Genomic DNA, 26,718 nt, shown 5'->3' with positions numbered 1-26,718 from the left:
CCTATGTTGTTGCAATGCTTATTACTTTAAAAAAATATTGTGTGGTAATGCATTTTTATATAATGCTGTTGTTGTAATACTGAGAAACTAAAAAAAACAAATGACCCAAACCTTTTCAAACCTTTTCTATTTCAAAGGTTTTGACGCAGTACCCAACACATTATGCACATTCACTAAAAGCTGTTTGGATCTTTATGTAAAACACATACAGTAATGACTTACAGTAGACACATTGTTTAATTGCATGCTTATATAATACTGTGTTTTTCCTCTACTCAGCATATATTCTCTGTGTTTTGTGTCCATGAAGCCTGCCATTAGAATATGTCATCATTTTTATGTCAACAATAAAGATAAGTGTTATTGCGCAATGGCAAGGTCGTCATGCAGAATTTCATTTCTGCACAGGGGTGGCGTCAGAGAGATGGATTTGGGCAAGATGATCAGTATTATCTTTTTGAAAGGCTTCAGGGAATCTAAAAAGAGGTTGATTGTAAACATCTTTTTTTTTTAGGTCAATGGGCAAAGGAACATTGTGGTCTTACATGAATTTGATACTCTCACTTTTTAATGTTTTTTTTAGATCACTGTCTAAATTTGCATCTTGTGAGTGTGAGCATCAGTGTGTGTTTGTGTGCATGTGTGTGCACGTTGTGTGGGAAATTACACTACTGTATGTTATATATTTGTCTTTGAAATTGATGTTCTCATTATTTCTGTTTGGAAAGAAAAGTGACAGTATTTGATGTATCAACCAGGTGGAGATTATAAATGACCCTTTCCTCCACTTAATAACTCTAAGACGTGTGCTTATGTTCGTAGTTTGACTGCTATTATTGGCAGCATGTCTAATCCTAAAACCTTTGAAAGGCAATGTTCCCGCGTTAGAGGAATCTGCATACGTCGGCTCAATCGGAAATGAGTTAAATGTGACTGGTGCTATAATGTGGATTATCAACACTACGGATTGAATTGAGCCCTCGTTTCTGAGCTTTTCTCAGGACATGTTCTTCTAAATTCCAGGAAATGTTGCGTAACTATGGATGTCTCGAGGACAAGCATCAGTTGTATTATTTTAAGACTAAACAATACCAAAACAATGGCAGAGGTCTAGACTACCATCTGTGTTCCATTTTAGTGTTTGTCTGAAGATATTATCGCAAGAGATAAAATTCACTTTATATGTATTCAGATTTGTTTGGGGTGGCGGGAAAATGTTGGGGGAAAATATAGAATCTCTTTTTCTTGTTCAAACATGTGTGTTGATGTAGAAAGTCATGTTTGCTGTCTTGTGGTGGATAAGTGTTTGTGGGATTGGCCACAGGCCACTTGTGTATGGGGAGAGACTGAGTAAGAGAATTGAAAACTGGAAAGCAGTCAACCTCAGACATGTTTGGAGCTGTGGTCAATACTAATGCGATTGGGCATTCAGAATATTTCGAACAGTGGTTATATTTTGGCTCTTCTAGTCCACTAATACAGATGTAGGATCTTAATTTGAGCTAGTTTGCTACAGCAGGACAATGATCCTGCAGCAACAGAAATTGTGGATTATTATGTGGATTATAATTAATGGTCAATCTTTGTAGGGGAAGATACATTTTACGTTAGGGAAATTAGAAATGTACAACTTCAGAATCCTTTTTAATCCTTGAAAACACTACACGTTTGTATTTCCTGCAGTACAGGAAAATTATTTTCAGCAAAAGAGTGATCAAAATAAGATCCTACATCTGCAAGACTCATCTCAGCCTGAGTACTCACCATCATAGCAAAACCTAAACACCATCATTCTCACATATTATCCAATAACAATGTTGATCAAATTTGTTTTAGAAAGAGACAGAGGATCTTAGGATACGTCGTACTTCTAGTTGTCTGTAAAAGTGAACCACGAATAGCAGACATGAAATAATATAATATTCTCAATCTGTGTGATATTGCTTCAAACAGAGGTTCCCCACTTTTTGTTCCCCTGTGACTCAGTGATTAAACAAAGCCAGTACTTCTTCTAACATCAAAACAGGCTTGACCACAACCCATGGACCAGTGGCGACCCCCAGTGGGCTGCAAACCACTATCTTGAAAACACTGCTCTAAACGCTATCATAACATTCACAAAGAATCCTACATGTTCACAAAGATATAATCCTGAACATATCATACAGTGTATTGCATCGGCCAGGAAATGAGTGTCTGACGGCTCTGTTTCGTCTGCAGAATTTTATTGTTCCTTCTCCTGTTCGGGAATTCTCCAATTACTTCTGGGAAATTCTCAATTGTCAATCTCAGGAAGATGTCCTTTTCCCTTTTTAGATAAGGCTTTGGCGACTTCATATTTCGTTTGGAAGTGTCTGCATCCTGTCACCAATGGATTTTTGCACAACTTTCACCTGATTACAGTAATATTGGAAAGGGCCTAATTAACATGAATACTATTGTCCATATATATTAAGTAAGACAGAAAACAGTTTGTTAGAAACTCATAAAATGAGTACATGCTACTGTAGAACACTTTTGTTCATGATCAGGTCACAGGGTCCAGAAAAAAACGAATGGATCTTGGAATGAGTATTGACATCTTTTGTTCACAAGGTCATGATTACCAAAATAACGCATAGCTTCAGTCCCCAGACAAAGGGAATTTGCAATGCATCAAGACTTTGGTGAGAAGAATCCATCCACTTAGATCACATGATTTATGAGTCATCTGTGTGCACGGTGGCACACTCATGGGTTTCAAAATGCCACATACAAATTATGTTTATGTATGTATGCTTCATAGAAAACCATCATGGTGGTTCTGCATGCAGCATTGCTGTATCTGAAAACAGCCATCTAAATCAACAACATCGTATGAACAAATAGGCTTGCATACAGAAGAATGTAGATTAATGAAAGCGAGCCACACAAATATTTAGGTCATAATTTTTATTGCTCCTTGTTTTGTAACTAACCTGTTGGGGGTTATCTCTTGTTAATACTGCATACAGCTTGAAACAGCTGAACATTTTGTTCTGTGATGCTCACCCAGTAGCACTGAGAAGTCAACACAAACATTCACAATAGTTTTCAGTCATTCAATCCCAGTCAAATTCATTCTGACAGTTCTGTAAACTAGCATCACAGCTCTAAACTGGTTAATGTAACTGTTTTTTTTTTATGTGAGTCCATTGCATGAATCTTTAGAGATAACTTTCATATACAACAGTCATAGAAAATCTGCAGTCAGGCTATGCCATAATAAATAACACGTTTAATTAAATAAATAACTTAAATACAGCTTTATCTTTACTATGCTAAATAACATCAGCATATAATACAATATATCACAAAGTGATGCACTCTGCATCCCATCCTTTTAACATAAAAGATATTCAAGATGTCCAATCATCTGTGCATAAATTCAGTCTGAATGCTTGTGCAATGTCCCAAAAACCCTGTCCCAGTGTGTGAAGTACGGAGCATAGTTGAACTTGAACTTCAGATGGTGCAGGTCGTGGTGCGGAGCTCCACCGTAGAGCCCAAAGGGCACCAGTCTATGCGTGGACCAGGGCAGGTCATAGCCAGAGTGGTCCTCCACAGAAAGCCAGATATTCAGAACATAGAAGAGCATCTCTGTCAGGGGGTGGCAGCCCAGCAGCAGAGGGTTGACCCCAGCGAAGAAGCCCAGAGACAGGGTCTCATAGGCCCCAGAGTACTCCGTGGTCAGTGCGAAGGTGGATGTGTGCTTGTGATGCACCTTGTGGAATGTCCGGTACAGCCAGGGCACCTTATGGTGCAGCAGATGCCAGATGAAATATTGAAAGTCGAACAGGAGTAGGCAGGCGACCACGTCCCAGATGAGACGCAGCGTTCCGGGGGCCTCGGCTATGAAGCTGGCTGGTCTCCAGAACCAGTGCAGCACAGTGAGAGGGAAGAGGAACACTACATGGTTGTAGAGGGAGAGAGCCAGGCAGCTCCACATCATGGTCCAGGAGACATGGCTCTTCTGCTGGATCTTAAAGGTCCTGATCCAGGCCAGCCTGGGGGAGAGGAGGTCCAGCACCACGAAGGGCAGGCAGAAGGTGAGGTAGACACTGAGGGAGAAAAGCACAGGGAAGAAAGGTGATCTGAGCCACGCATTATATCCCAGTATGAAGTCCCATAGGCTCTGTAGAAGCATTGTGTTCAGTCTTGTTGTGTGTGAGCTTGACATTCGTGTTTAAACAACCTCCTGCAAAAGCTCTTCCTTTTAATGAGTTCTCTGTGAAAGGTATCCGCCCACAGATGTCCTTATATAGCCTTACTAAACTTCCTGGGGACTTCTCACTTACAGTGCGTTCAGAAAGTATTCATACCCCTTGACTTATTCCACACTTAGCTCAGTTATCTGATTCAGAGTATGATTGTTCTGTGTGCCTGCATTGAAAATCTCAATACAATCATTAAATAAATACCTTCATAACCAGAAATGAGTGTTATTCTAAGCTAAGGAATATCAACGTTTCCCTGTATTGCATAATGTTATCAAAGGGAAGAGGAGGACAAGGAGGAGGGTTGGGTTGAACATTTTTCTTTTGCCAGGAGCAAACAATGTGGTGAGAGGTGATGGAGGTCTGACCCACTGACAGTCAGAGAGACTTTACCACTGTTACAACAGAGCTGTGACATTCTGATTACTCAACCTGTGTAGCAGGATTCCCGTGACAGCTGAGAACTAGGCATAGTGACGATGCAAACAGTGGGTGGTGCTGTTAATTGCTTTCTGTTTCCGTTCTACACGTTTGCCTTCTATTCACATTCCAATGTGTGATGAAATGAACTTTCCATTCATCAGTTCTAGGGATGTGTTCCTGAACAGTATTAAGTCAGAGCCAGAGATCCATCAGAAAAGGAAACCTCTCATTCCTGATGTTGAATGGTCGACTGCCTTGGTATTTAGAGTGAATAGCTGGATAATAGACCATGTCTCATATAGGATCTATCAAGCCCTACTCTTGATAAACATCTGTTAACAAAACCACAGTAATTACAGCATTTTGTAAGCACAATGAGGATCTTAATAGCACTTTCTGTAAACTGGATGTGGCAACTAACTAGGGGTTAGTTGGGATTAAAGTCAATCCTCATCTCCACTTAAAATGATATCCATCTATCCTATGAATCACAAGGAGAGAGTGGGAGTGAGTCAAGTGGTGACTCTCCCTTTCTTAGATAAGGAAAGGTAAGTTCAGTTCCACTTGTCTTGACAGGTTCTTTGGTGTCAGGTACAAATTGACACCCTTCCATTCCCGGAAAATCCAGGGTGTACTTTCCAAGCTTACCCCACACCCAATGGCTACATTCCCAAATCTCAATTCTGATCATATCTGTGGCAGTGCCGACTGGATCTATGGGTTTACTTTGGCTCCCCCCTCTGTCACACAATCTGCCTTAGTGAACCACTTTACATTGATCATGTTACACAGATGTTGATCTATACACAGCAAATTGGCCAGTGTTAACTAGTGTTGATTTTTCAGTGCAAAGCTGCCATCATGGCAAAGGATGGCTATTTGAAGAATATCAAATATAAAATATATTTGGATTTGTTTAACACTTTTGGTTACTACATGATTCCATATGTGTTATTTCATCAATTTGATGTCTTCACTATTATTCAACAATGTAGAAAATAGTAAAAAAAAATAAGAAAAAGCCTTGAATGAGTGGGTGTTCTAAAACTTTGGACCGGTAGTGTACATATTGTATGTAGGCCTAATGCAACTTCCCTATGAGTTCTTCAAAGCCATGAATAAAATAAATATTGCCTCAGATTGAAAATTGAAAGTGAGAGATCAGGAATCTGTATCTTTAGCATTGTAATTTCATAAGTAGAATGCTGCTGTGTTGTCTGCTCTATTTTGAGTGGACACTGGCCACGGATGAAACCCAAACATATTTTGCCCCTCTGGCTCCTAGTGCAGAGCGCCATCAAGTGGTTAAAACAAGTAATTATAAAGATGAATACCGATAGTTCGTAAACGCGACCCGGTAAATTGTTGGAGAAATCCATCAATCAATCAAATGTATTTATAAAGCCCTTCTTACATCAGCTGATGTCACAAAGTGCTGTACAGAAACCCAGCCTAAAACCCTAAACAGCAAGCAATGCAAATGTAGAAGCCGGATGTATGGTATGCTTGAGATACTATTAATAGGAGGGTGCATACACATGATCTAAATTTCGATTCAGTTGTTGATAGTAGGCTACTGTTTTTTTATTAATATAAAAAATACTTTGTAACATGATAAATAGCTATTTGGCAGAATAGAAACTCATGGCAATCACGTACCAGTTTCGTTTTCGACTCTGCAAAATAAAAATAATATGCCAGGGAGTGGCTAGTTCAAGTTTCTGTGCCAATTATTTCTATATACACTACATTACTTCCAGGGGGCGCTGTTTTGAAGCCTCCATCTTGGCACTCCACCGATGTAAAAAATATTTAGGCAGCTATAGAAATGCATTTATTGTCTACATTCATTTTTGCCATAAATGTATTATACTAAAGACACTTTAATGGATACTTTGAAATTATATTATGTGAGGTAACATTAAAAAACACACACACATATTATATATATATATATATATACTGCTCAAAAAAATAAAGGGAACACTTAAACAACACATCCTAGATCTGAATGAAAGAAATAATCTTATTAAATACTTTTTTCTTTACATAGTTGAATGTGCTGACAACAAAATCACACAAAAATAATCAATGGAAATCCAATTTATTAACACATGGAGGTCTGGATTTGGAGTCACACTCAAAATTAAAGTGGAAAACCACACTACAGGCTGATCCAACTTTGATGTAATGTCCTTAAAACAAGTCAAAATGAGGCTCGGTAGTGTGTGTGTGGGCTCCACGTGCCTGTATGAACTCCCTACAACGCCTGGGCATGCTCCTGATGAGGTGGCAGATGGTCTCCTGAGGGATCTCCTCCCAGACCTGGACTAAAGCATCCGCCAACTCCTGGACAGTCTGTGGTGCAACGTGGCGTTGGTGGATGGAGCGAGACATGATGTCCCAGATGTGCTCAATTGGATTCAGGTCTGGGGAACGGGCGGGCCAGTCCATAGCATCAATGCCTTCCTCTTGCAGGAACTGCTGACACACTCCAGTCACATGAGGTCTAGCATTGTCTTGCATTAGGAGGAACCCAGGGCCAACCGCACCAGCATATGGTCTCACAAGGGGTCTGAGGATCTCATCTCGGTACCAAATGGCAGTCAGGCTACCTCTGGCGAGCACATGGAGGGCTGTGCGGCCCCCCAAAGAATTGCCACCCCACAACATGACTGACCCACCGCCAAACCGGTCATGCTGGAGGATGTTGCAGGCAGCAGAACGTTCTCCACGGCGTCTCCAGACTGTCACGTCTGTCACGTGCTCAGTGTGAACCTGCTTTCTTCTGTGAAGAGCACAGGGCGCCAGTGGCAAATTTGCCAATCTTGGTGTTCTCTGGCAAATGCCAAACGTCCTGCACGGTGTTGGGCTGTAAGCACAACCCCTACCTGTGGACGTCGGGCCCTCATACCACCCTCATGGAGTCTGTTTCTGACCGTTTGAGCAGACACATGCACATTTGTGGCCTGCTGGAGGTCATTTTGCAGGGCTCTGGCAGTGCTTCTCCTGCTCCTCCTTGCACAAAGGCGGAAGTAGCGGTCCTGCTGCTGGGTTGTTGCCCTCCTACGGCCTCCTCCACGTCTCCTGATGTACTGGCCTGTCTCCTGGTAGCGCCTCCATGCTCTGGACACTACGCTGACAGACACAGCAAACCTTCTTGCCACAGCTCGCATTGATGTGCCATCCTGGATGAGCTGCACTACCTGAGCCACTTGTGTGGGTTGTAGACTCCGTCTCATGCTACCACTAGAGTGAAAGCACCGCCAGCATTCAAAAGTGACCAAAACATCAGCCAGGAAGCATAGGAACTGAGAATTGGTCTGTGGTCCCCACCTGCAGAACCACTCCTTTATTGGGGGTGTCTTGCTAATTGCCTATAATTTCCACCTGTTGTCTATTCCATTTGCACAACAGCATGTGAAATTTATTGTCAATCAGTGTTGCTTCCTAAGTGGACAGTTTGATTTCACAGAAGTGTGATTGACTTGGAGTTACATTGTTGTTTAAGTGTTCCCTTTATTTTTTGAGCAGTGTATATATATATATATATATATATATGTATAACATTTTCCTTAAAGTACTTTTTTTTAGATAACTAATGTACTGTTACCATTACAACAATAAAAATACTTAAATACATGTAATTTTGTCCTTGAAACATTGAATTGAAATACTGTAAATTTCCATTCATTCCTATGGAGGACTGCTCCTACTGGGGAGTGCCAATATGGCCAACCGGTGGCTTCAAAGCCTCTCAATGGTCAATACATAGAAAAATCACAATCCAGGGTTTATATACATTATTGGTTTGCAGTAGTCTCAGATTTTTATTACCTCAATACTGTGGTCATATATCTTATCTGCCATCGAAAATAAAACGAGGTAAGAATTTTACACCAATTGTAAAATAATTGAATTACATGCACATAATCTATCTCTCTGAACTACTTTATCACAATAACAAACAATGCTGTTGTGTTGAAGATGAGGATGATTATGACTGTTAACAACGATAACAATGTTGAAAGTAATAATATAATAATTTATAATAATTCGTATTTTTTCTTTTTCCTCACAGAGGTCAAAGCAGATATGGAAGTCAAGCTGAAAGCACTTGAACGTCACATTACATGGGGAATAAAAAAGGCTGACATCAAGGATAAAAGCGAAGGTGGAGGTCTGCATCCTTCACTTCTCCAGAGCCGTGGATCTGAAGCCCTCCAACGACCACACCAGGGTGAACCTGGCTGAGGCCTATGGGAACAACTACCAGCTGGAAGAGAAGATGAAGATATTAGAGGACAAGTCCCTCAGTGACTCAGACAAGCAGCTCTGCTATACCGGCTTTGGTATAGCAAGAAGAGAGACAGGAATGGCGCTGTGACATAGTTAAAAAATGCCTACCAGATTTGGATTGAGAGTTGGGAAAGGAGGCAGGCTGGGAAGAGGCACTTCTCAGGGGATCACAGAGGTGGCAGGCTAACAAGAAGAGAGTTGGCGAGGCCTCTGAGATTTTGTCGTTCCTCAAACAGGAGAGGTAGTCTGAGGACACAGACGTCCTGTCAGATTCTTTCGGCAAAGGAATGAAACTCAGATGATATACGTAGCTATAAGACAATGCATGGCTTACATTGAAACACCGCTCAAATGAATCTTTGTCACATGCGCCAAATACAACAAGTATAGACTTTACCGTGAAATGCTTACTTACAAGCCCCTAACCAACTGTGCAGTTTACATTTGAGTCATTTAGCAGACAATAAGAGCGACTTACAGTAGTGAATGCATACATTACATACATTTTTTTCCCCGTACTGGTCACCTGTGGGAATTGAACACACAACCCTGGCGTTGCAAACACCATGCTCTACCAACTGAGCCACACGGTACTACGCTGCATGCTGCATGCATTTTCATGTTTTTAATGGTGAAGTTCAAGTTGGGAGTATGCATCTCTGGCTGTACGCTTCTTTTTATTTAATTTAAAAGTAGCAAAGAACATTTCAGTTCAAATGTATTACTTTCGGAATACATATGTTTCTATGTATTAAGATCTGTCATGTAGTGTCACAAAGCTCCGTTTTTTTGTGCAATTGTACCATATGGATGATGATACATCTTGCAATAAAAAAAAAATACTTGTAAGTGTTATTATAATTTCCAAATTTGGTTATTCATCATGTAAATAAGCATTGTTCAAAAACAACGAGTGATTGTAGAGTCGCTAGTGTTGAAAAAACTATTTCAATATATACTCGCTGGAAAATAATATTTCTACAATCATCTCCTTTACCCCTTATATCAACTTCTCCTTTCCCCTTTATATAGTACACAGCGCCAGTACATGGTCAATCATTGCATCACAGGAATTATCTTCATGCAGGTTTGAGTAAATTGTTGATGGCACTGCTTTTCTATTCACGGTTTGAAAACTTTTCTCACGTGATGATCGAAGGTCAGTAGACTATATACCAACATCTTTGTTAGGTTACAGTACAAAATGTTAATAAATTACCTATTGTCACTTGTCAGAATCGAAACTTTGGCAAAGCAGCTACGCATCAGTTTCGGTTTCCTGTCTTTTGCGAATTGCAGAAGGCCTATATATTGCCAGGGAGTGAGTTGTTTCGGCTGTGTAGGCTACGTCCGCGTACTTGTGCATTACAAAAAACAACTCGCTGTATTCAACAAGATGAGGTAAGACTTTAACTACGAAAATTAGACAGGATCTCTTGGTGCGATATAAATATATATTGCATTTTTTATTGTATTTCATCAATGAATTGAAGGCACACTTTGGCATCACCTCTGATATTTCTCTTTGAAATCAGGATTTATTTAGCGTATACTACCATTAGTGTAATTTCGTATTGCTAATAACACCTATAATTTGTATAATCGATTTGACATGACACAGTAATAATCCATGTGGTGTGCTGCTTCAGTTCAATTTACATTTTATTTATCCAGTGACAATTATTGCTGGAAATTAAAGGTGACAGTTGACAGGTGGACTACACATGAAAAATGATTAATATAATTACCACAACATATATGAAGAAAAACATTAAGAAGAAAATAGGTCATACTGTATAGTTCGATAGTGCTAGTGCAATATTAATGTTTGGGCAGTAGAGGGAGCTAGGCATTAGTGTAAGTGTGTGAAAGGATAGAATAGGCAGATAGTGTAGGTCAGGTCTCAGGGGAGAGGGTGTTGATTAACCTGACGACCTTAGGTACAGTTGTGATTATGTGACCCTCAGCTTTATGGTGCGACACCTTGGGAGGCAGAAGTGACAACAACAGTTAAAATGCTGGGTGTTAATAATGGTATTGTTGCCTTTTTCTCACAGCCCTTCGGTCAAAGCAGATATGGAAGTCAAGCTGAAAGCACTTGAGTGTCACTTCACATGGGGCATAAGGAAGGCTGCCATTAAGGAACTGGACAGCATCCCTGAAAAACTCCTGGATCGAATCATGAAGTTCTGCCCTTCAAAATACCATGTCACATATTTCAACTTACTAGCGTTCCTGAGCCACCTAGTGGAAAATAATGTTAGTGCTCTTGAGTATCTCCACAAGGCTGAGAGTGCACTGAAGGACAGGCAGTATGAGACAGAGTTACTGGTGACCTACGCTAACTTTGCATGGGTTCACTATCACTTAGGGAACATGGATGAGGTGGATGCCTACCTTGGGAAGCTGGAAAACATCAATAAGGGTATTCCAAGTGCCTCAAAGATTCAAGGCAGCTTACCTTCCGTACATGGTGAGAAAGGTTGGAGCCTTATCAGGCTTGGGGCATTCTTTTATAAGAGGGTAAAAGAGAGCTTTCAGAAAGCTATAGAGGGGGAGCCAAACAATGCTTCTTTCAATGTGGGCTATGCCATAGTCCTGTACAGGTTGGAGGGCATGGTTAGGGATAACAAAGTGAGGTCAGAGGAAAGTGAAGCTACCACTCAGCTAAGGAAAGCCTTGTCATTGGAGCCTGATAACTCGGAGGTTATGGTCCTCCTAGCCCTGAAGCTTCAGAACAAAAATAAACAAGAATCCATGAAACTCATCACAGAAGCCCTCAGACTGTCTCCTGATGTGCCTCACGTCATGCGTTACGTGGCAAAGTTTTTCAGATACGAGGGCTCCGTCAATGAGTCCCTACACATTTTGGGGAAAGCTCTGGAGCTGTCTCCAAACTCCCACTTCCTCCATCACCAAATTGGCCTGTGTCACAAACAACAGCTCAGTCAGATGTTCGAGCAGAAGAGGAAAGGGGGACGAGTCAGTGGGGGCCAGATCAAAGCAAAGGTGGAGGACTGCATCCGTCACTTCTCCAGAGCCGTAGATCTGAAGCCCTCCAACATCCACGCCAGGGTGAACCTGGCTGAGGCCTACGGGAACAACTACCAGCTGGAAGAGGCGATGAAGATCTTCATGAACCTGTTGAAAGATGAATCCCTCAATGACTCTGACAAGCAGCACTGCTACACCAGCTTTGGCTTGTTTCTGTTCCACAAGAAGAAAGATGAGGGCAGGGCTGTGACACAATTCAAAAAGGCCTACCAGATTCATATTGAGAGTTGGGACAGGAAGGAGGCTGGGAAGAAGCTTAAGCAGATAGCAGAGAGGTGCCAGGCTAACAAGAGGAGAGTTGGCGAGGCCTCTGAGATTTTGGCGTTCCTCGCCACTGAAGACAAAGAGGAGAGACAGGCTGAAGAGCCAAGGAGAGTCAATGTGCACTCTCCAGACACAGATGACCTCACAGATGCCCTAGGCAAAGGAATGAAACTCAAATGATATATTTTATTGTAACACAACGCATGGCTTACATAAGAATACTGCTACATGCATTTTAATGGTTTTAATCATGGAGTAACATTTACTTCAAGTTGCATGTATGCTTCTTAAGTTTGATTTTGTGTAAAAAAATTGCAAAGAAAATTTGAGTAAGATTCTATTACTTTTGTGAGATTTTTTGTTGTTGATGTCTTTGGATGTGTCCCCTATCGCGTAAATGATTAGATATTTTCATTGACTGTTAAACTGTTGCTTAAACTGACAATAACATTCTGAAGAGGTAATAAAACACAGTACCAAAGTCTTGATTATCTTTTGTTCTTGTTAAATTGCTAACAAGAACAAAAAGCCAACATTGCTTAATAAAGGGGAACCACGTCAGATATATACGTTTCCTGTTGTTCCCTCTAAGAATCTCCATGCTTGCACTTTGATTGGAGTTTGGAGGGACTCACTCGAAGTTTGAGAGACAGTGAGTCTACCTACCACTTACATAACAGGGAACAATAAGAAATGTACTTATTTTTATGTTGTTTAAGATAAATTCCATAACAAAATTAAAAGTAATTCCATTTCAGATATTTAAGGTCCAATGCAGCTGTTTTTTTTTCTCTCAATATCAAATAATTTGTAGGTAACATTTTAGTACCTTACTGTGATTGTTTTCAATTAAAATGGTCAAAAATAAACAAAAATTGCTTCATAGCAAAGAGCAATTTCTCAAGAAAGAATTTAGCTAGGACTGTCTGGGAGTGGTTTGAGTGGGGAGGGGAAAAGTGAAAATGATCTGTTATTGGCAGAGAGGTTTGGAACTCTTTCTTATTGGTCTATTAACTAATTTACCGCATGGTGATGTCACCATGGAAGGCCAAAACTCCCACCAAATGTCAGGCAGTCTTTCCAAACAGCACTTACACAAATGTTCACAATTTCATAGTACTATTCCAACCTCATAGTGTGGAAATATATATAAATCACAGGAAAATCATGTTTCTACTGCACTGGGCATTTAACAACTGTAGTGAGTAGGCTTCATATAAGGGGTTAGGCTATGGCTCTGGTGACAGTAAAATTGCAAACTGTTGTGCTGCCATTCAGGTTGCACAATAGTTAGGAAGAGATTTTCAATGTACCGATTCAATGGTTTATGAACTGATACACAAAACAGCACCGGATTCAATTTAGATTGGTATGGCCTCTCGAGTGGCGCAGCGGTCTAAGGCACTGCATTGCAGTGCTTGAGGTGTCACTACAGACCCGGGTTTGATCCCAGGCTGTGTCACAACTGGCCATGACCAGGAGTCCCATAGGGCAGCGCACAATTGGCACAGTGTTGTCCGGGTTATAGGAGGGTTTGTCCCAGTGTGCTTTACTTGGCTCATTGTGCTCTAGTGACTCCTTGTGGTGGGCTGGGTGCCTGCAGGCTGACTTCAGTCATCAGTTGAACAGTGTTTCTGACACATTGGCACAGCTGGCTTCTGGGTTAAGCGGGTGGGTGTCAAGAAGCATGGTTTGGTGGGTAATGTTTCGGAGGATGCATGGCTTGACCTTCGCCTCTCCTGAGCCTGTTGCAGTGATGAGACAATATTGAAAAAGGGGATAAAATATAAATAAACTATTTTTTATATACAATTCTTGCTCCCAATAGAATCATATATATATATATGGGGGATACAACCATCCCAGCTCTGCAGAATTTGCCGCGAAGAGAGAATCATTAGATCACTTGTTTTGGTACTGCCCATGTAGCTTGTTTTTGGTCGCAGATTCAGGAATGGCTAAAGAATTACAACATTTACAAGGATCTAACTGCAAATAGCACTGCTGGGTGATTTGAAAAGTCATAGTCAATCAATCAGTAATATAATAATACTCTTAGCAAAACATTTGATCTTTAATTCACAATCTGTAGAAACTATGAGAATATAAAGCTACAGGTCTTTTGGGAAACATCACAGCACAGATGAAAAATATATGACTAATAGAAATAAAAACTTGGATGATGTTCAGAGATAGATGGGAGGGGTTGAGCGGAGCTGAAGGGTGGGACTAAATATAACAAAAATAATAATATGAAAATAAAATGTTCCGAAAAAATGAAAGCATAGAGTAGCCTAAGGAAGAGTATTAGTGCCAAGTGAAAAATACAAATGAATACATGCTGATGGATGGAAGTACTCTGATACATTTTTTTTGCACAGATAGTACTTTAAAAACGTTAAATACTTTTATAATAAAGTCGAGATTACGAGAATAAAGTAGAATTTTCATTTTATAAAGTCAAATTTAAATACCGTGAATAAAGTGGCAATATTTCGAGAATAAAGTCGACATTTTGAGAATAAAGTCGCAGTTTCAAGATTAGAGTAGGAGATTTGGTTGTTAATGATCAATGCATCCCTGGCTCCTGGTTGCTGGGCGCGCCACGGTTAAAATGCCTGAGTTAGATGACTGGTGAAACTATACTTTAGAAGTTGCTTTAGTAACAACGAAATCCTTGCTCTTGTAGCACATAATAGCCATATTATTATAAGTATAAGGACCTGTAAGAGGTTGTGTCACAAATTGGGTATTTTCAGAAGGAGGAACCACACCGACTTGGAAGAGGTATTTCATCCGGTTACATACACTGGTTGAGACGGGTCGGTTGTGTGTGTGTTTGTGGGCGGTAAAAAGTAGGGGCAAAACAAACAAATGGCCATCAATCTAATGATCTAATACACGCGATCAAACAGGCGTAACTGCACACTCACCTGTATCAATCTAATGATCAAATAACTCGTTCAAACAGGCGTCACTGCACACTCACAGACAATTAATGTAAAATATACTGGGGTTGGAGGAAAATAATGAAGGTAAATATATATAAAAAAATATTTACCAAAAAAGAAATATGGGGGATTGGAAATGAAAAAGACTATTATATTGATAGAAGCAACAATCTATCTGCAATATTAATGCTGATCTACCCAGCAGGGGGAAAAATGTATTTGATCCCCTGCTGATTTTGTACGTTTGCCCACTTACAAAGAAATGATCAGTCTATAATTTTAATGGTAGGTTTATTTGAACAGTGAGAGACAGAATAACAACAACAAAATCCAGAAAAACGGATGTCAAAAATGTTATAAAAGGATTTGCATTTTAATGAGGGAAATAAGTATTTGACCCCTCTGCAAAACATGACTTAGTACTTGGTGGCAAAACCCTTGTTGGCAATCACAGAGGTCAGACGTTTCTTGTAGTTGGCCACCAGGTTTGCACACATCTCAGGGGGGATTTTGTCCCACTCCTCTTTGCAGATCTTCTCCAAGTCATTAAGGTTTCAAGGCTGACGTTTGGCAACTCGAACCTTCAGCTTCCTCCACAGATTTTCTATGGGATTAAGGTCTGGAGACTGGCTAGGCCACTCCAGGACCTTAATGTGCTTCTTCTTGAGCCACTCCTTTGTTGCCTTGGCCGTGTGTTTTGGGTCATTGTAATGCTGGAATACCCATCCATGACCCATTTTCAATGCCCTGGCTGAGGGAAGGAGGTTCTCACCCAAGACTTGACGGTACATGGCCCCGTCCATCGTCCCTTTGGTGCGGTGAAGTTGTCCTGTCCCCTTAGCAGAAAAACACCCCCATAGCATAATGTTTCCACCTCCATGTTTGACGGTGGAGATGGTGTTCTTGGGGTCATAGGCAGCATTCCTCCTCCTCCAAATACGGCGAGTTGAGTTGATGTCAAAGAGCTACATTTTGGTCTCATCTGACCACAACACTTTCACCAGTTGTCCTCTGAGTCATTCAGATGTTCATTGGCAGACTTCAGACGGGCCTGTATATGTATTCTTGAGCAGGTGGACCTTGCGGGCGCTGCAGGATTTCAGTCCTTCATGGCGTAGTGTGTTACCAATTGTTTTCTTGGTGACTATGGTCCCAGCTGCCTTGAGATCATTGACAAGATCCTCCCATGTGATTCCTCACCGTTCTCATGATCATTGCAACTCCACGAGGTGAGATCTTGCATGGAGCCCCAGGCCGAGGGATATTGACAGTTCTTTTGTGTTTCTTCCATTTGCGAATAATCGCACCAAATGTTGTCACCTTCTTACCAAGCTGCTTGGCGATGGTCTTGTAGCCCATTCCAGCCTTGTGTAGGTCTACAATCTTGTCCCTGACATTCTTGGAGAGCTCTTTGGTCTTGGCCATGGTGGAGAGTTTGGAATCTGATTGATTGATTGCTTCTGTGGACAGGTGTCTTTTTTACAGGTAACAAGCTGCGGTTAGGAGCACTCCCTTTAAGAGTGTGCTCCTAATCTCAGCTCATTACCTGTATAAAAGACACCTGGGAGACAGAAATCTTTCTGATTGAGAGGGGGTCAAATACTTATTTCCCTCATTAAAATGCAAATCAATTTATAACATTTTTGACATGCGTTTTTCTGGATATTTTTGTTGTTATTTTATCTCTCACTGTTCAAATAAACCTACCATTAAAATTATAGACTGATCCTTTCTTTGTCAGTGGGCAAACGTACAAAATCAGCAGGGGATCAAATACTTTTTTCCCTCACTGTATGTCTAAACGAAAGGTTAACTAACACGTTTGTACGTAATGGAATGGTGTTTTATGTACGCTATAATTCCAATGAAGTAGCCTTATAGGCCTATGGTATTATCTTTTCAGTGTAGGTTACAGATTGCGCGGAGAAGGACTGCGCGTCCTGCTGGACCCAAGCGCTGCCCCTAAACCCTGTCATGGACCTTGCCACAGAGCAAGGTGGCAGGGGTTTGGATAAAGCCCCGTCTGAGACAGTAATTTTACGTTCCACTATTATAATCTAACAGCCAACAGGTCTAGCTACTAGCCTCTATAAAGTGAACAAGCGGTAGCCTAAGCGGTATATCTCTGACAAATGGCCTGCAGAACGGAGAAGATACCCATGTTTTTGGGATAACCTATGCATCCTTCATTCCTCCCATCCTTGAAGACCGATAGATGGATAGTGAAATGAGATATTACGTTAGGCTACCAACCAAGTCATGTCAGATTAGTGATTGTTTCTTTATAGCCTATATAGCCTATCATCACTATCTAATAGGGCAATATTTAGATCAATAATATTTCAAGAAAGGGTGAATGCAACCATGAATGTATTTAAATAGCGCCTCAGATTTGTTGGTTTGCACATGCAGGAGTGGTCCTCTCCTCCCACAGACACTTGCGTAAAACCCCTGTTTCATTGTTCATTCCTCCCGCAGCCATTGGATAGTCCTATAATTTAACTCTCCCACTGTAATGTACGATACATTTACAGATTAGGGTACTCAATCTAGTGGGCGCTATAGGTGTATAATGTGCTGCAAAATAGCGGTGTTGTAGCGAATTTGGAGAACAGTTTGACATGGGACATACACACGCATAGCCCCGGTCTCCAGAATCCCAAGATAATTCCTTTTATTGGGTGTGCTCACTTAGCCTACTAGCCTAGTTGTTAGAATGATAGTTACCCTAAGGGGGAAATACCACCGTTAGTAAAGGACCATGGATAAAGTCGTTAATAGTTCTCATTATGCACAGACTCTTGGGGGGGACTCCCTCGGAGTTTGACAGTGAGTTTCCCTTCCACTTAGTCGAAAATGAACAATAAGAAACAAAAATAAAGTTTCTTAAAAGTTGTTCACTTTTAAAAGATATATTCCTTGAAGAAATAAAACAGTCTTCATTACAGGTATTATCAAGTGTAGTGAGTTGACTACATATAAGGGGATAGGTCATGTCTCTGGTGACAGTGAAATTGTAGTGCTGACTATCAGCTTTTGAAGATGGATATTATCATGGCTGACATCATTCAATGAAAATATTCAGAAAAAGTGAAGGCATAGAGCAGCCTAATTTAAGAATTGCATGTGAAAAAACGGATGGGATATGCATGTAGCCAACTGGCTGAAAATTGTCATCCAGTGTCTCCTTGACCTGCAGCCACTTACCCAGTACACTCTCTCTCTCCCTCTCCCTTTGTGTGTGATTGTGTGGTTGGAGACTGGTGTGCTGGAGTCAGAGCGGATCCCCACCAGCTGCAACCCGTTCCATAATCAAGACCTGTACAAATGCTCAGTTCTACCACTTCCACTCTGCCAGATCGTATTCGCCGTTCAGTCAGTCATGCGTCTAGCTATTTGTTATCATTTAAGATTCTGTATCCTGTTGTGCCTGTTTCCCTGCCTTACGCGGTTTATCCTCTCACTGTTTTGCTGCTCTTACTCTGGTTCCTGTCTCCTGTTCCACATCTCACCACCCTGCTACCCTGTTCTGGATTCAGCTCACCATCACTCCCTTGGATACCCCTCTGGACCCGTTTACTCTGTCCCAACCCAGCTCACTCCAACCTCAGCCTCCACATCTGGTTTCCTACAACTCATCCGAGCTTCCCCGGATCTGCACTCCATCTCTCCCTGTTACAATAAATATCTTGGTTCATTCATCCCTGTTTCCTGGTCTGAGTCTGCTCTTGGGTTCCCCTGTGCTGCTCCGCCTAACAGGTATTGTATGTACGATGCAACTTCCCTGGGAATTCTTCAAAGCCATTAATAAATTAAAGCTTGCATCAGAATTAAAGTCAGTGAGAGATCACCAATCTCTTGTCTTAAAGAGGCAATCAGCAGTTGGAACAAGGAAAAAAGCCTGTTGATGGCGCTGTGACAAACAAAGATATCAATCTGTGTGGGAGTTTGGAGGAAGCCTTAATTATATTTTCTGCATGGAACAGCTAGTAAGCCTATAGGTATTTACTTAAAAAACAGTTGAAAGCATGTCCTCAGTAAACAAGTCTTTGAGGACCAGATTGTGCAAAACCCTATTCCAGTTATAATGTATATCTCTGGGGATGCGCGTGTGAGGTAATTGTTCACTGGCTGAGAAGAAACAACATTAATGCCATGAACGTGGTTGTGGTAACTAGGGAACACTTAACTTTCGACTTGCTAACTGGGGGTAGTTCTACACATGCCTGGTTCAACCAATTAGCAAGTCGGACATTTCTGAATTTCATAGTTCCGACTAGCATGTGAACGTGGCATTAGGCTACTATAAGCAACTGGGAAAAATGGTATTGAATTGGTCGTCCAACTCAGATTTCCAAGTCGGCAATTCAGGCATCTTTCTAGAGCTGCGACTTTTCAACCTGAGAATCACTGACGTCATGATTTGACATCTTTTTTCTAGAGTTCCCAGTTGTCTTGAATGCACGATAATTGTTGTACTAATGCCAATTTCAAAACAACTGAGAACTTGGAAACCTACAAGGTCAAATTATCACTTCAGTGATCTTCATGTCGGAAAGTTTGAGTTGGATGACCGTTCAAATCTTTTTTTTTCTTTTCTTTTTTCTTCTTCTCCCATTTGGAGCTAATTTATTTTCCAGAGATCCCAGCTGTTTTGAATGCACTGAAGTCAGAGATTTCCGAGTTCCCAGTTGGTTTGAACACTGCATATCTTCCAAAGTGAAGATGCTCGCAGACAAAACATTTTTTTATTAACTTGAATCGCTATGCAGTCGATACTTTAAAAATGTACATTCTTAAACCCTTACCATGTGCCTTTGTTTAAAACGTTAATAAAAAACAACCACTGACTTTCCTCATTGCTGCATGTGCCAATTAAATCTCAACAAGGAAACAGTCAGTGGTTGTAGACCTATTTTGATTAACATTTTATTGAAAGGTATAGATTTCAGCAAATAAAGGCATGCAACAACAGAGGATAAACATAGGTACAAGGTAAAGGGTTTAATAATTTACATTTTGAAGTATAGACTGCTGTCACATCCTGACCATAGTAAGTTGTTATTTTCTATGGTAGAGTAGGTCAGGGCGTGACAGGGGGTGTTTGTCTGTTTTTATATTTCTATGTTTAGTTTCTAGTTTTGTATTTCTAGGTTAGTTTTTGTTTGGCATGACCTCCAATTAGAGGCAGCCGGTTGTCATTGTCTCTAATTAGAGGCCATATTTAGGTTGATGTTTGTCCTACTGGTGTTTTGTGGGTGATTATTTTGTGAGTAGTGTATGCCTGCTCTGCGTCACGGCTTTCTTGTTTTTGTATTTCAAGTTTATGGTTTATTGCATTAGTTTCACGCCTGAATAAAAGATGTGGAACTACGATCACGCTGCGTATTGGTCCAATCCTTCTGAAAGCCCTGACAGAATCACCCACCAACCAAGGGCCAAGCACCGTGGTATGGAGCAGCGGGAGTCGTGGACGTGGGAGGAAATCCTGGATGGCAAAGGACCCTGGAGGCAGGCTGGGGAGTATCGCCGTCCGAAGGAGGAGATCGAGGCAGCAAGAGTGGAGCGGCAATACTATGAGGCGCGATATCCACCAAGAGGCAAGGACGAGAGTCAGCACCAAAACATTTTTTGGGGGTGCAGGCGGGCAGATTGGCTAAGGCGATTTTAAGACCTGAGCTAACTCCCCGTGCTTACCGTGGGGAGCGAGTGACCGAGAAAGCACCTTGTTATGCGGTGGTGCGCACTGTGTCGCCAGTGCGCACTCACAGCCCGGTGCGCTCGGTGCAAGCTCCTCACCGTTGCCGTGCTAGAGTTGGCCGCCAGCCAGGTAGAAGTGCGCCGGTTCAGCGTATCTGGTCTCCAGTGCGTCTCTTCGGTCCAGGTTATCCTGCGCCTGCTCTACGCACGGTACCCCCTTTCACCAGCACAGCCCAGTTCGTCCTGTGCCGGCGCTCCGCCCTTGCTTGGCGCAAATCACCATTCAGTCAGGACGGGGTGTGCCAGCTCTAAGCTCCAGACCTCCGGTGCGCCTCCGGAGCCCAGTACGTCCTGTGCCTCCTCCTCGCACTCGCCCTGAGGTGCGTGTTACTAGTCTGGCGCCTCCTATGCCAGCTCCACGCATCAGGCCTTCAGTGCGCCTGCCCAGTCCGGGGTGTCCTGTTCCTGCTCCCCGCACTAGCCCTGAGGTGCGTGTTACTAGTCTGTGCCTCCTATGCCAGTCCCACGCATCAGGCCTCCAGTGCGCCTGCCCAGTCCGGGGTGTCCTGTTCCTGCTCCTTGCACTAGCCCTGAGGTGCGTGTTACTAGTCTGGCGCCTCCTATGCCAGTCCCACGTATCAGGCCTTCAGTGCGCCTGCCCAGTCTGGGGTGTCCTGTTCCTGCTCCCCGCACTCGCCCTGAGGTGCGTGTTACCATTCCAGCGACGCTCCTCAGCCCGGAGCCTCCAGCGACTCTCCTCAGCCTGGAGCCTCCAGCGACGCTCCTCAGCCCGGAGCCTCCAGCGACGCTCCTCAGCCCGGAGCCTCCAGCGACGCTCCTCAGCCCAGAGCCTTCAACGGCGGTCTGCAGCCCAGAGTCTTCAGCGGCGGCCTTTAGCCCAGAGTCTTCAACGGCGGTTGGCGGTCCGAAGCCTCCGACGATGATCCATGGTCTGGTTCCTCCGGACATACAGAAGCAGGGGGATCAGCGGGCGGTGGGGGTACTATGCCCAGAACCAGAGCCGCCGCCATAGACATTAGTCACCCACCCTACCCTCCCTTTGTGTTGTGTCTTTTTTTTGGGGGGAGGGTTTGTTGTTTAGGTTTTTTGTTTTTGTTTTGTAGGTGCGGTCGGAGTCCGCACCTTTGGGGGGTACTGTCACATCCTGACCATAGTAAGTTGTTATTTTCTATGGTAGAGTAGGTCAGGGCGTGACAGGGGGTGTTTGTCCATTTTTGTATTTCTATGTTTAGTTTCTAGTTTTGTATTTCTAGGTTAGTTTTTGTTTGGCATGACCTCCAATTAGAGGCAGCCGGTTGTCGTTGTCTCTAATTGGAGGCCATATTTAAGTTGATGTTTGTCCCACTGGTGTTTTGTGGGTGATTATTTTGTGATTAGTGTATGCCTGCTCTGCGTCACGGCTTTCTTGTTTTTGTATTTGAAGTTTATGGTTTATTGCATTAGTTTCACGACTGAATAAAAGATGTGGAACTACGATCACACAGCGTATTGGTCCGATCCTTCCGAAAGCCCTGACAACTGCATAGCGAGCAACTCAGAGGAGTCAGAGGTTCATTTAAAAAAAACTCTAAGGAAAGTGGCTGGGGTTGCAGGTTCCTTCAGCTTTCTTGCCAACATCAAATACCTGGAGGGTTACCCAGAGGAGGCCGTGGCTAATTTGTTAAAGGCTGAGGAGCTCACAAGAGAGCAGTATGGAGAGAACTGTGAGAAACATCTGTGTCTTCTATGGAGACCTCACCTGGTTATATTACCATGTGGGTGATTACATGAAGTGCCAGAGCTACTTAGAGAAGTGAAGATCAAGGAGAAGTTTCCAACTGGTTCCACATCTGTCTTGTACCCTGAGGTCTATCGGGGAGAAAGGCTGGACCTACCTCAAGTTCTCCTATGACAAAGCTGTAGTGTGCTTCAAGAAAGCTCTGGAACTGGAGCCTGAGGAGAGTGAGTAAAATGCAGGCTATGCAGAACAAGAGCTCTCTAATTTTGACTTGCCAGCTATCAAACAGCTGAGACGCGCCATAAATATCAACCCAGAAGTCGCAGTCCTGATGGTCCTACTGGGCCTGAAACCGGCTGTCTATAAAATATTTGGCGAGACAGAGGAGCTAGTGGAGAAAGCTCTGGAGATGTCCCAAGACTGCATGCATGTGACACGATATGTAGGGAAGTTTCTCCGACCAACAGGAGCACGGTGGCAAGTCCATTGATCTGTTGAATAGAGCACTAAAGCGTACAAGCTAGTCTGCCATAATACATCATCAATTGGCTTTCTGCTACAAGAGGAAAAATGGCACTGCACTACGGAGAGGATAAAGACTCCGCCAAGGCAGAGGAACTGTTCAAAAAAGTCTTAGACAAGACTGACATTCTGCAAGTGGTCAGCCTATGCTACGGCCAGTTCCACCAGTATCACAACAAATGTGAACCTCTGGCCATCAAGCACTACAAAGAAGGTTTGGAGCTGCAGAAGGACACTGCTGAAGAGAATAGATGTATCCAGAAACTGAAGATGATCGCAGAGAAGCGTTTCTCCGAAGACCCCACAGATGAAAAGGCCTGTGGTATTCTGGGGGTTGTGTATAAAATAACAGGGGGAGAAACAGCAGGCCATAGAGTGGTATGATATGGCTGTGGTGTATGATATGGAGAATGACAAATACCTCTCTGTGCACTGTGAACTTCGTCTCTCACTGCAGTAATAATATACCAGAGTAAAACATTCATTTACAAAGTGATCTAGTAATAAATCCTGCAAGGGTGCATGCATCAACTTTATTAGACATAGTTTAGATTCTCTCTGAGTGGAGAATGATGTGTTTTATAATAGCTTTAAAAAATATATTTTAGCCAATGTATTTATTGAAAAGGAAAAGGCGCAACACTTGCACACCATAACAAAATATTTATTTTATTAAGCAAGGTTCAAAAATAAAAGTATAGTTGCTAAAATATACTTAAGTATCAAAAGTGAAAGTATAAATAATTAAAAATTCCTTATATTAACAATTTTCTTGTTTTTTAACATTTACGGATAGCCAGGGTCACAATCCAGCACTCAGACATAATTTACAAACAAAGCATTTGTGTTTAGTGAGTCCGCCGGATCAGAGGCAGTAGGGATGACCAGGGACGTTCTCTTGATAAGTGTGCAAATTGGACCATTTTCTGTCCTGCTAAACATTCAAAATGTAACAAGTACTTTTGGGTGTCAGGGAAAATGTACTGAGTATAAAGTACATCATTTTATTTAGGAAAGTAGTGAAGAAAAAGTAAAAGTAGTCAAAAATATAAATAGTAAAGTACAGATACCCCCAAAAAACGACTAAGGACAACTTTAAAGTATTTTTTACTGTAATACTTTACACCACTGACAATTGGGGAGAAAACTCTTCAGCTGGAGGTGCTAATGAGAGAGTATGTGGTAGACTTCACATGTTGGTCCTCAGGGTGAGGGGTACTGTGGACTATGTCTCCACCTAGTGGTAAAATACAGAAATGGAACCAGTAAAACAATTGGGAAGACAGTATATTTCAACCTGCAGGGTTTATAATTGATGTAAAACCATTACTATAGAATACATGTTGAATGTTAGGTATTTGGAAAAAAACAAGGCTAAGCAAACTAAGGGTATCAAAGGGCCCCTTCTCTTTGTTAGGCCAGTGACAACCAAAGGCCGAATCGTTAATATTTTAGCATTTACAATTCTTTTTATTTTAGTCATATAGCAGACGCTTTTATCCAGAACGACTTACAGTTAGTGCATCCATCCTAAGATAGCAAAGTGGGACAACCACATATCACAGGCATAGAAAGAACATTTTTACTCAATGTAGCTATCAGTAGAGTCAGAACTAGAAGGGTGCAAGTTAAAGTGCTGGTTAAGTGTTTTTTGTTGTTGTTGGGGGGGGGGATTATTTAAAATACTGTTTGAAGAGGTAGGGTTTCACATGTTTTCAGAAGATCGGCAGGACTCTGCTGTCCTATCATCAGGGGGGAGCTAGTTCCACCTTTTGGGGTGCCTGGACATAGAAGATCTGGACTGGGCTGAGCGGGAGCTGCCTACGGGAGGGCCATGAGATCTGAGGTGGCAGAACGGAGTGCTCGGGTTGGGGTGTAGGGTTTGAACATAGCCTGAAGCTAGGGAGGGGCAGTTCCTCTTGCTGTTCTGTACCATGGTGTTGTAGTGGATGGGAGCTTCAACTGGAAGCCAGTGGAGTGTGAAGAGGAGCAGGGTCACATGAGAGAACTTGGGAAGGTTGAAAAAAAGGCAGGCTGATGCATTCTGTATAAGTTGCAGGAGTTTGATGGCACAAGCAGGGAGCCCAGCCAAAAGCGAGATGCAGTAGTCCAGACTGGAGATGACAAGTGCCTGGATTAGGACCTGCGCCACTTCCTGTGTGAGGTAGGGTTGTACTCTACATACACTACCAGTCAAAAGTTTTAGAACACCTACTCATTCAAGGGTTTTTCTTTATTTGAACTTTTTTCTACATTGTAGAATAATAGTGAAGACATCAACTATGAAATAACACATATGGAATCATGTAGTAAGCAAAATATATATTTTATATTTGAGATTCTTGAAACAGCCACCCTTTGCCTTGATGACAGCTTTGCACACTCTTGGCGTTCTCTCAACCAGCTTCACCTGGAATGCTTTTTCAACAGTCTTGAAGGAGTTACCACATATGCAGAGCACTTGTTGGCTGCTTTTCCTTCACTCTGCGGTCCGACTCATCCCAAACCATCTCAATTTGGTTGAGGACGAGGGATTGTGGAGGCCAGGTCATCTGATGTAGCACTCCATCACTCTCCTTCTTGGTAAAATAGCCCTTACACAACCTGGAGGTAACCTATGCCGCTCTGACATTGCTCATCCATATATTTATATATTCTTATTCCATTCCTTACTTACATTTGTGTGTGTTAGGTATTTGTTGTGGAATTGTTAGATATTACATGTTAGATATTGCTGCACTGTCAGAACTAGAAGCACAAGCATTTCGCTACACTCACACTAACATCTGCTAACCATGTGTATTTGACCAATACAATTTGATTTGATTTGAGTTATGGGGTCATTGTCCTGTTGGGTCATTGTCCTTTTCTCTGTATACATCAATGATGTCGGTCTTGCTGCGGGTGATTCCCTGATCCACCTCTGCGCAGACGACACCATTCTGTATACATCTGGCCCTTCTTTGGACACCGTGTTAACAAGCCTCCAAACGAGCTTCAATGCCATACAACACTCCTTCCTTGGCCTCCAACTGCTCTTAAATGCTAGTCAGACTAAATGCATGCTTTTCAACCGTTCGCTGCCCGTACCAACCCGCCTGACTAGCATCACTACTCTGGACGGTTCTGACTTAGAATATGTGGACAACTACAAATACCCAGGTGTCTGGATAGACTGTAAACTCTCCTTCCAGACTCATATTAATCATCTCCAATCCCAAATTAAATCTAGAATCAGCTTCCTATTTTGCAACAAAGCCTCCTTCACTCACGCCACCAAACATACCCTCGTAAAACTGACTATCCTACCGATCCTCGACTTCGGCGATGTCGTTTACAAAATAGCCTCCAACACTCTACTCAGCAAACTGGATGCAGTCTATCACAGAGCCATCCGTTTTGTCACCAAAGCCCCATATACCACCCACCACTGCGACCTGTATGCTCTCGTCGGCTAGTCCTCGCTACATATTCATCGCCAGACCCACTGGCTCCAGGTCATCTATAAGTCTTTGCTAGGTAAAGCTCCGCC

At 42.3% G+C, this 26,718-nt stretch overlaps 2 protein-coding genes, 1 long non-coding RNA gene and 1 pseudogene across 4 annotated transcripts; 2 read left to right on the top strand and 2 right to left on the bottom strand.

Moving 5' to 3' along the window:
* Positions 1–2,920: 2,920 nt before the first annotated feature.
* Positions 2,921–4,206, bottom strand: c25ha (Cholesterol 25-hydroxylase-like protein A). The gene is given in 1 exon segment (NM_001140862.1): positions 2,921–4,206. A coding segment is annotated over 1 exon segment (792 nt). The 5' UTR covers positions 4,199–4,206; the 3' UTR covers positions 2,921–3,406.
* Positions 4,207–8,182: 3,976 nt separating this feature from the next.
* On the bottom strand, positions 8,183–10,272 carry LOC123731473 (uncharacterized). Its single transcript, XR_006762617.1, has 3 exons — positions 10,177–10,272; positions 9,066–9,203; positions 8,183–8,934 (listed from the first exon to the last, which is right to left on the bottom strand). It is a non-coding gene; the product is annotated as an uncharacterized lncRNA (long non-coding RNA).
* On the top strand, positions 10,096–13,036 carry LOC106589386 (interferon-induced protein with tetratricopeptide repeats 5). 2 transcript variants are annotated; one of them, XM_014179291.2, is made up of 2 exons: positions 10,096–10,116; positions 11,015–13,036. In XM_014179291.2, exon 2 carries the CDS (start codon positions 11,034–11,036, stop codon positions 12,453–12,455), a length of 1,422 nt encoding a protein of 473 aa, XP_014034766.2. In that variant the 5' UTR covers positions 10,096–10,116; positions 11,015–11,033; the 3' UTR covers positions 12,456–13,036. The 2 variants fall into 2 exon arrangements, with proteins under 2 accessions (XP_014034766.2, XP_014034765.2); XM_014179290.2 differs by lacking the exon at positions 10,096–10,116 and adding an exon at positions 10,158–10,358.
* Positions 13,037–20,189: 7,153 nt separating this feature from the next.
* Positions 20,190–23,260, top strand: LOC123731414 (interferon-induced protein with tetratricopeptide repeats 1-like; annotated as a pseudogene).
* The last annotated feature ends 3,458 nt before the right edge of the window (positions 23,261–26,718 follow it).

This window comes from Salmo salar, chromosome ssa28, assembly GCF_905237065.1.
Source record: "Salmo salar chromosome ssa28, Ssal_v3.1, whole genome shotgun sequence".
NCBI lineage: Eukaryota > Metazoa > Chordata > Actinopteri > Salmoniformes > Salmonidae > Salmo > Salmo salar.
Note: the sequence above shows the minus strand (reverse complement) of the source record. Positions and strands in the feature narration are given on the sequence as shown.

What these genes read in the sequence shown, in the direction of transcription:
- LOC106589386 (XM_014179290.2), top strand. Translation starts at nt 10,162, where the DNA reads ATGTTAATAAATTACCTATTGTCACTTGTCAGAATCGAAACTTTGGCA. An exon ending in GCTGTATTCAACAAGATGAG is followed by an intron (nt 10,359 to 11,014) that starts GTAAGACTTTAA and finishes TTTTTCTCACAG; the next exon opens with CCCTTCGGTCAAAGCAGATA.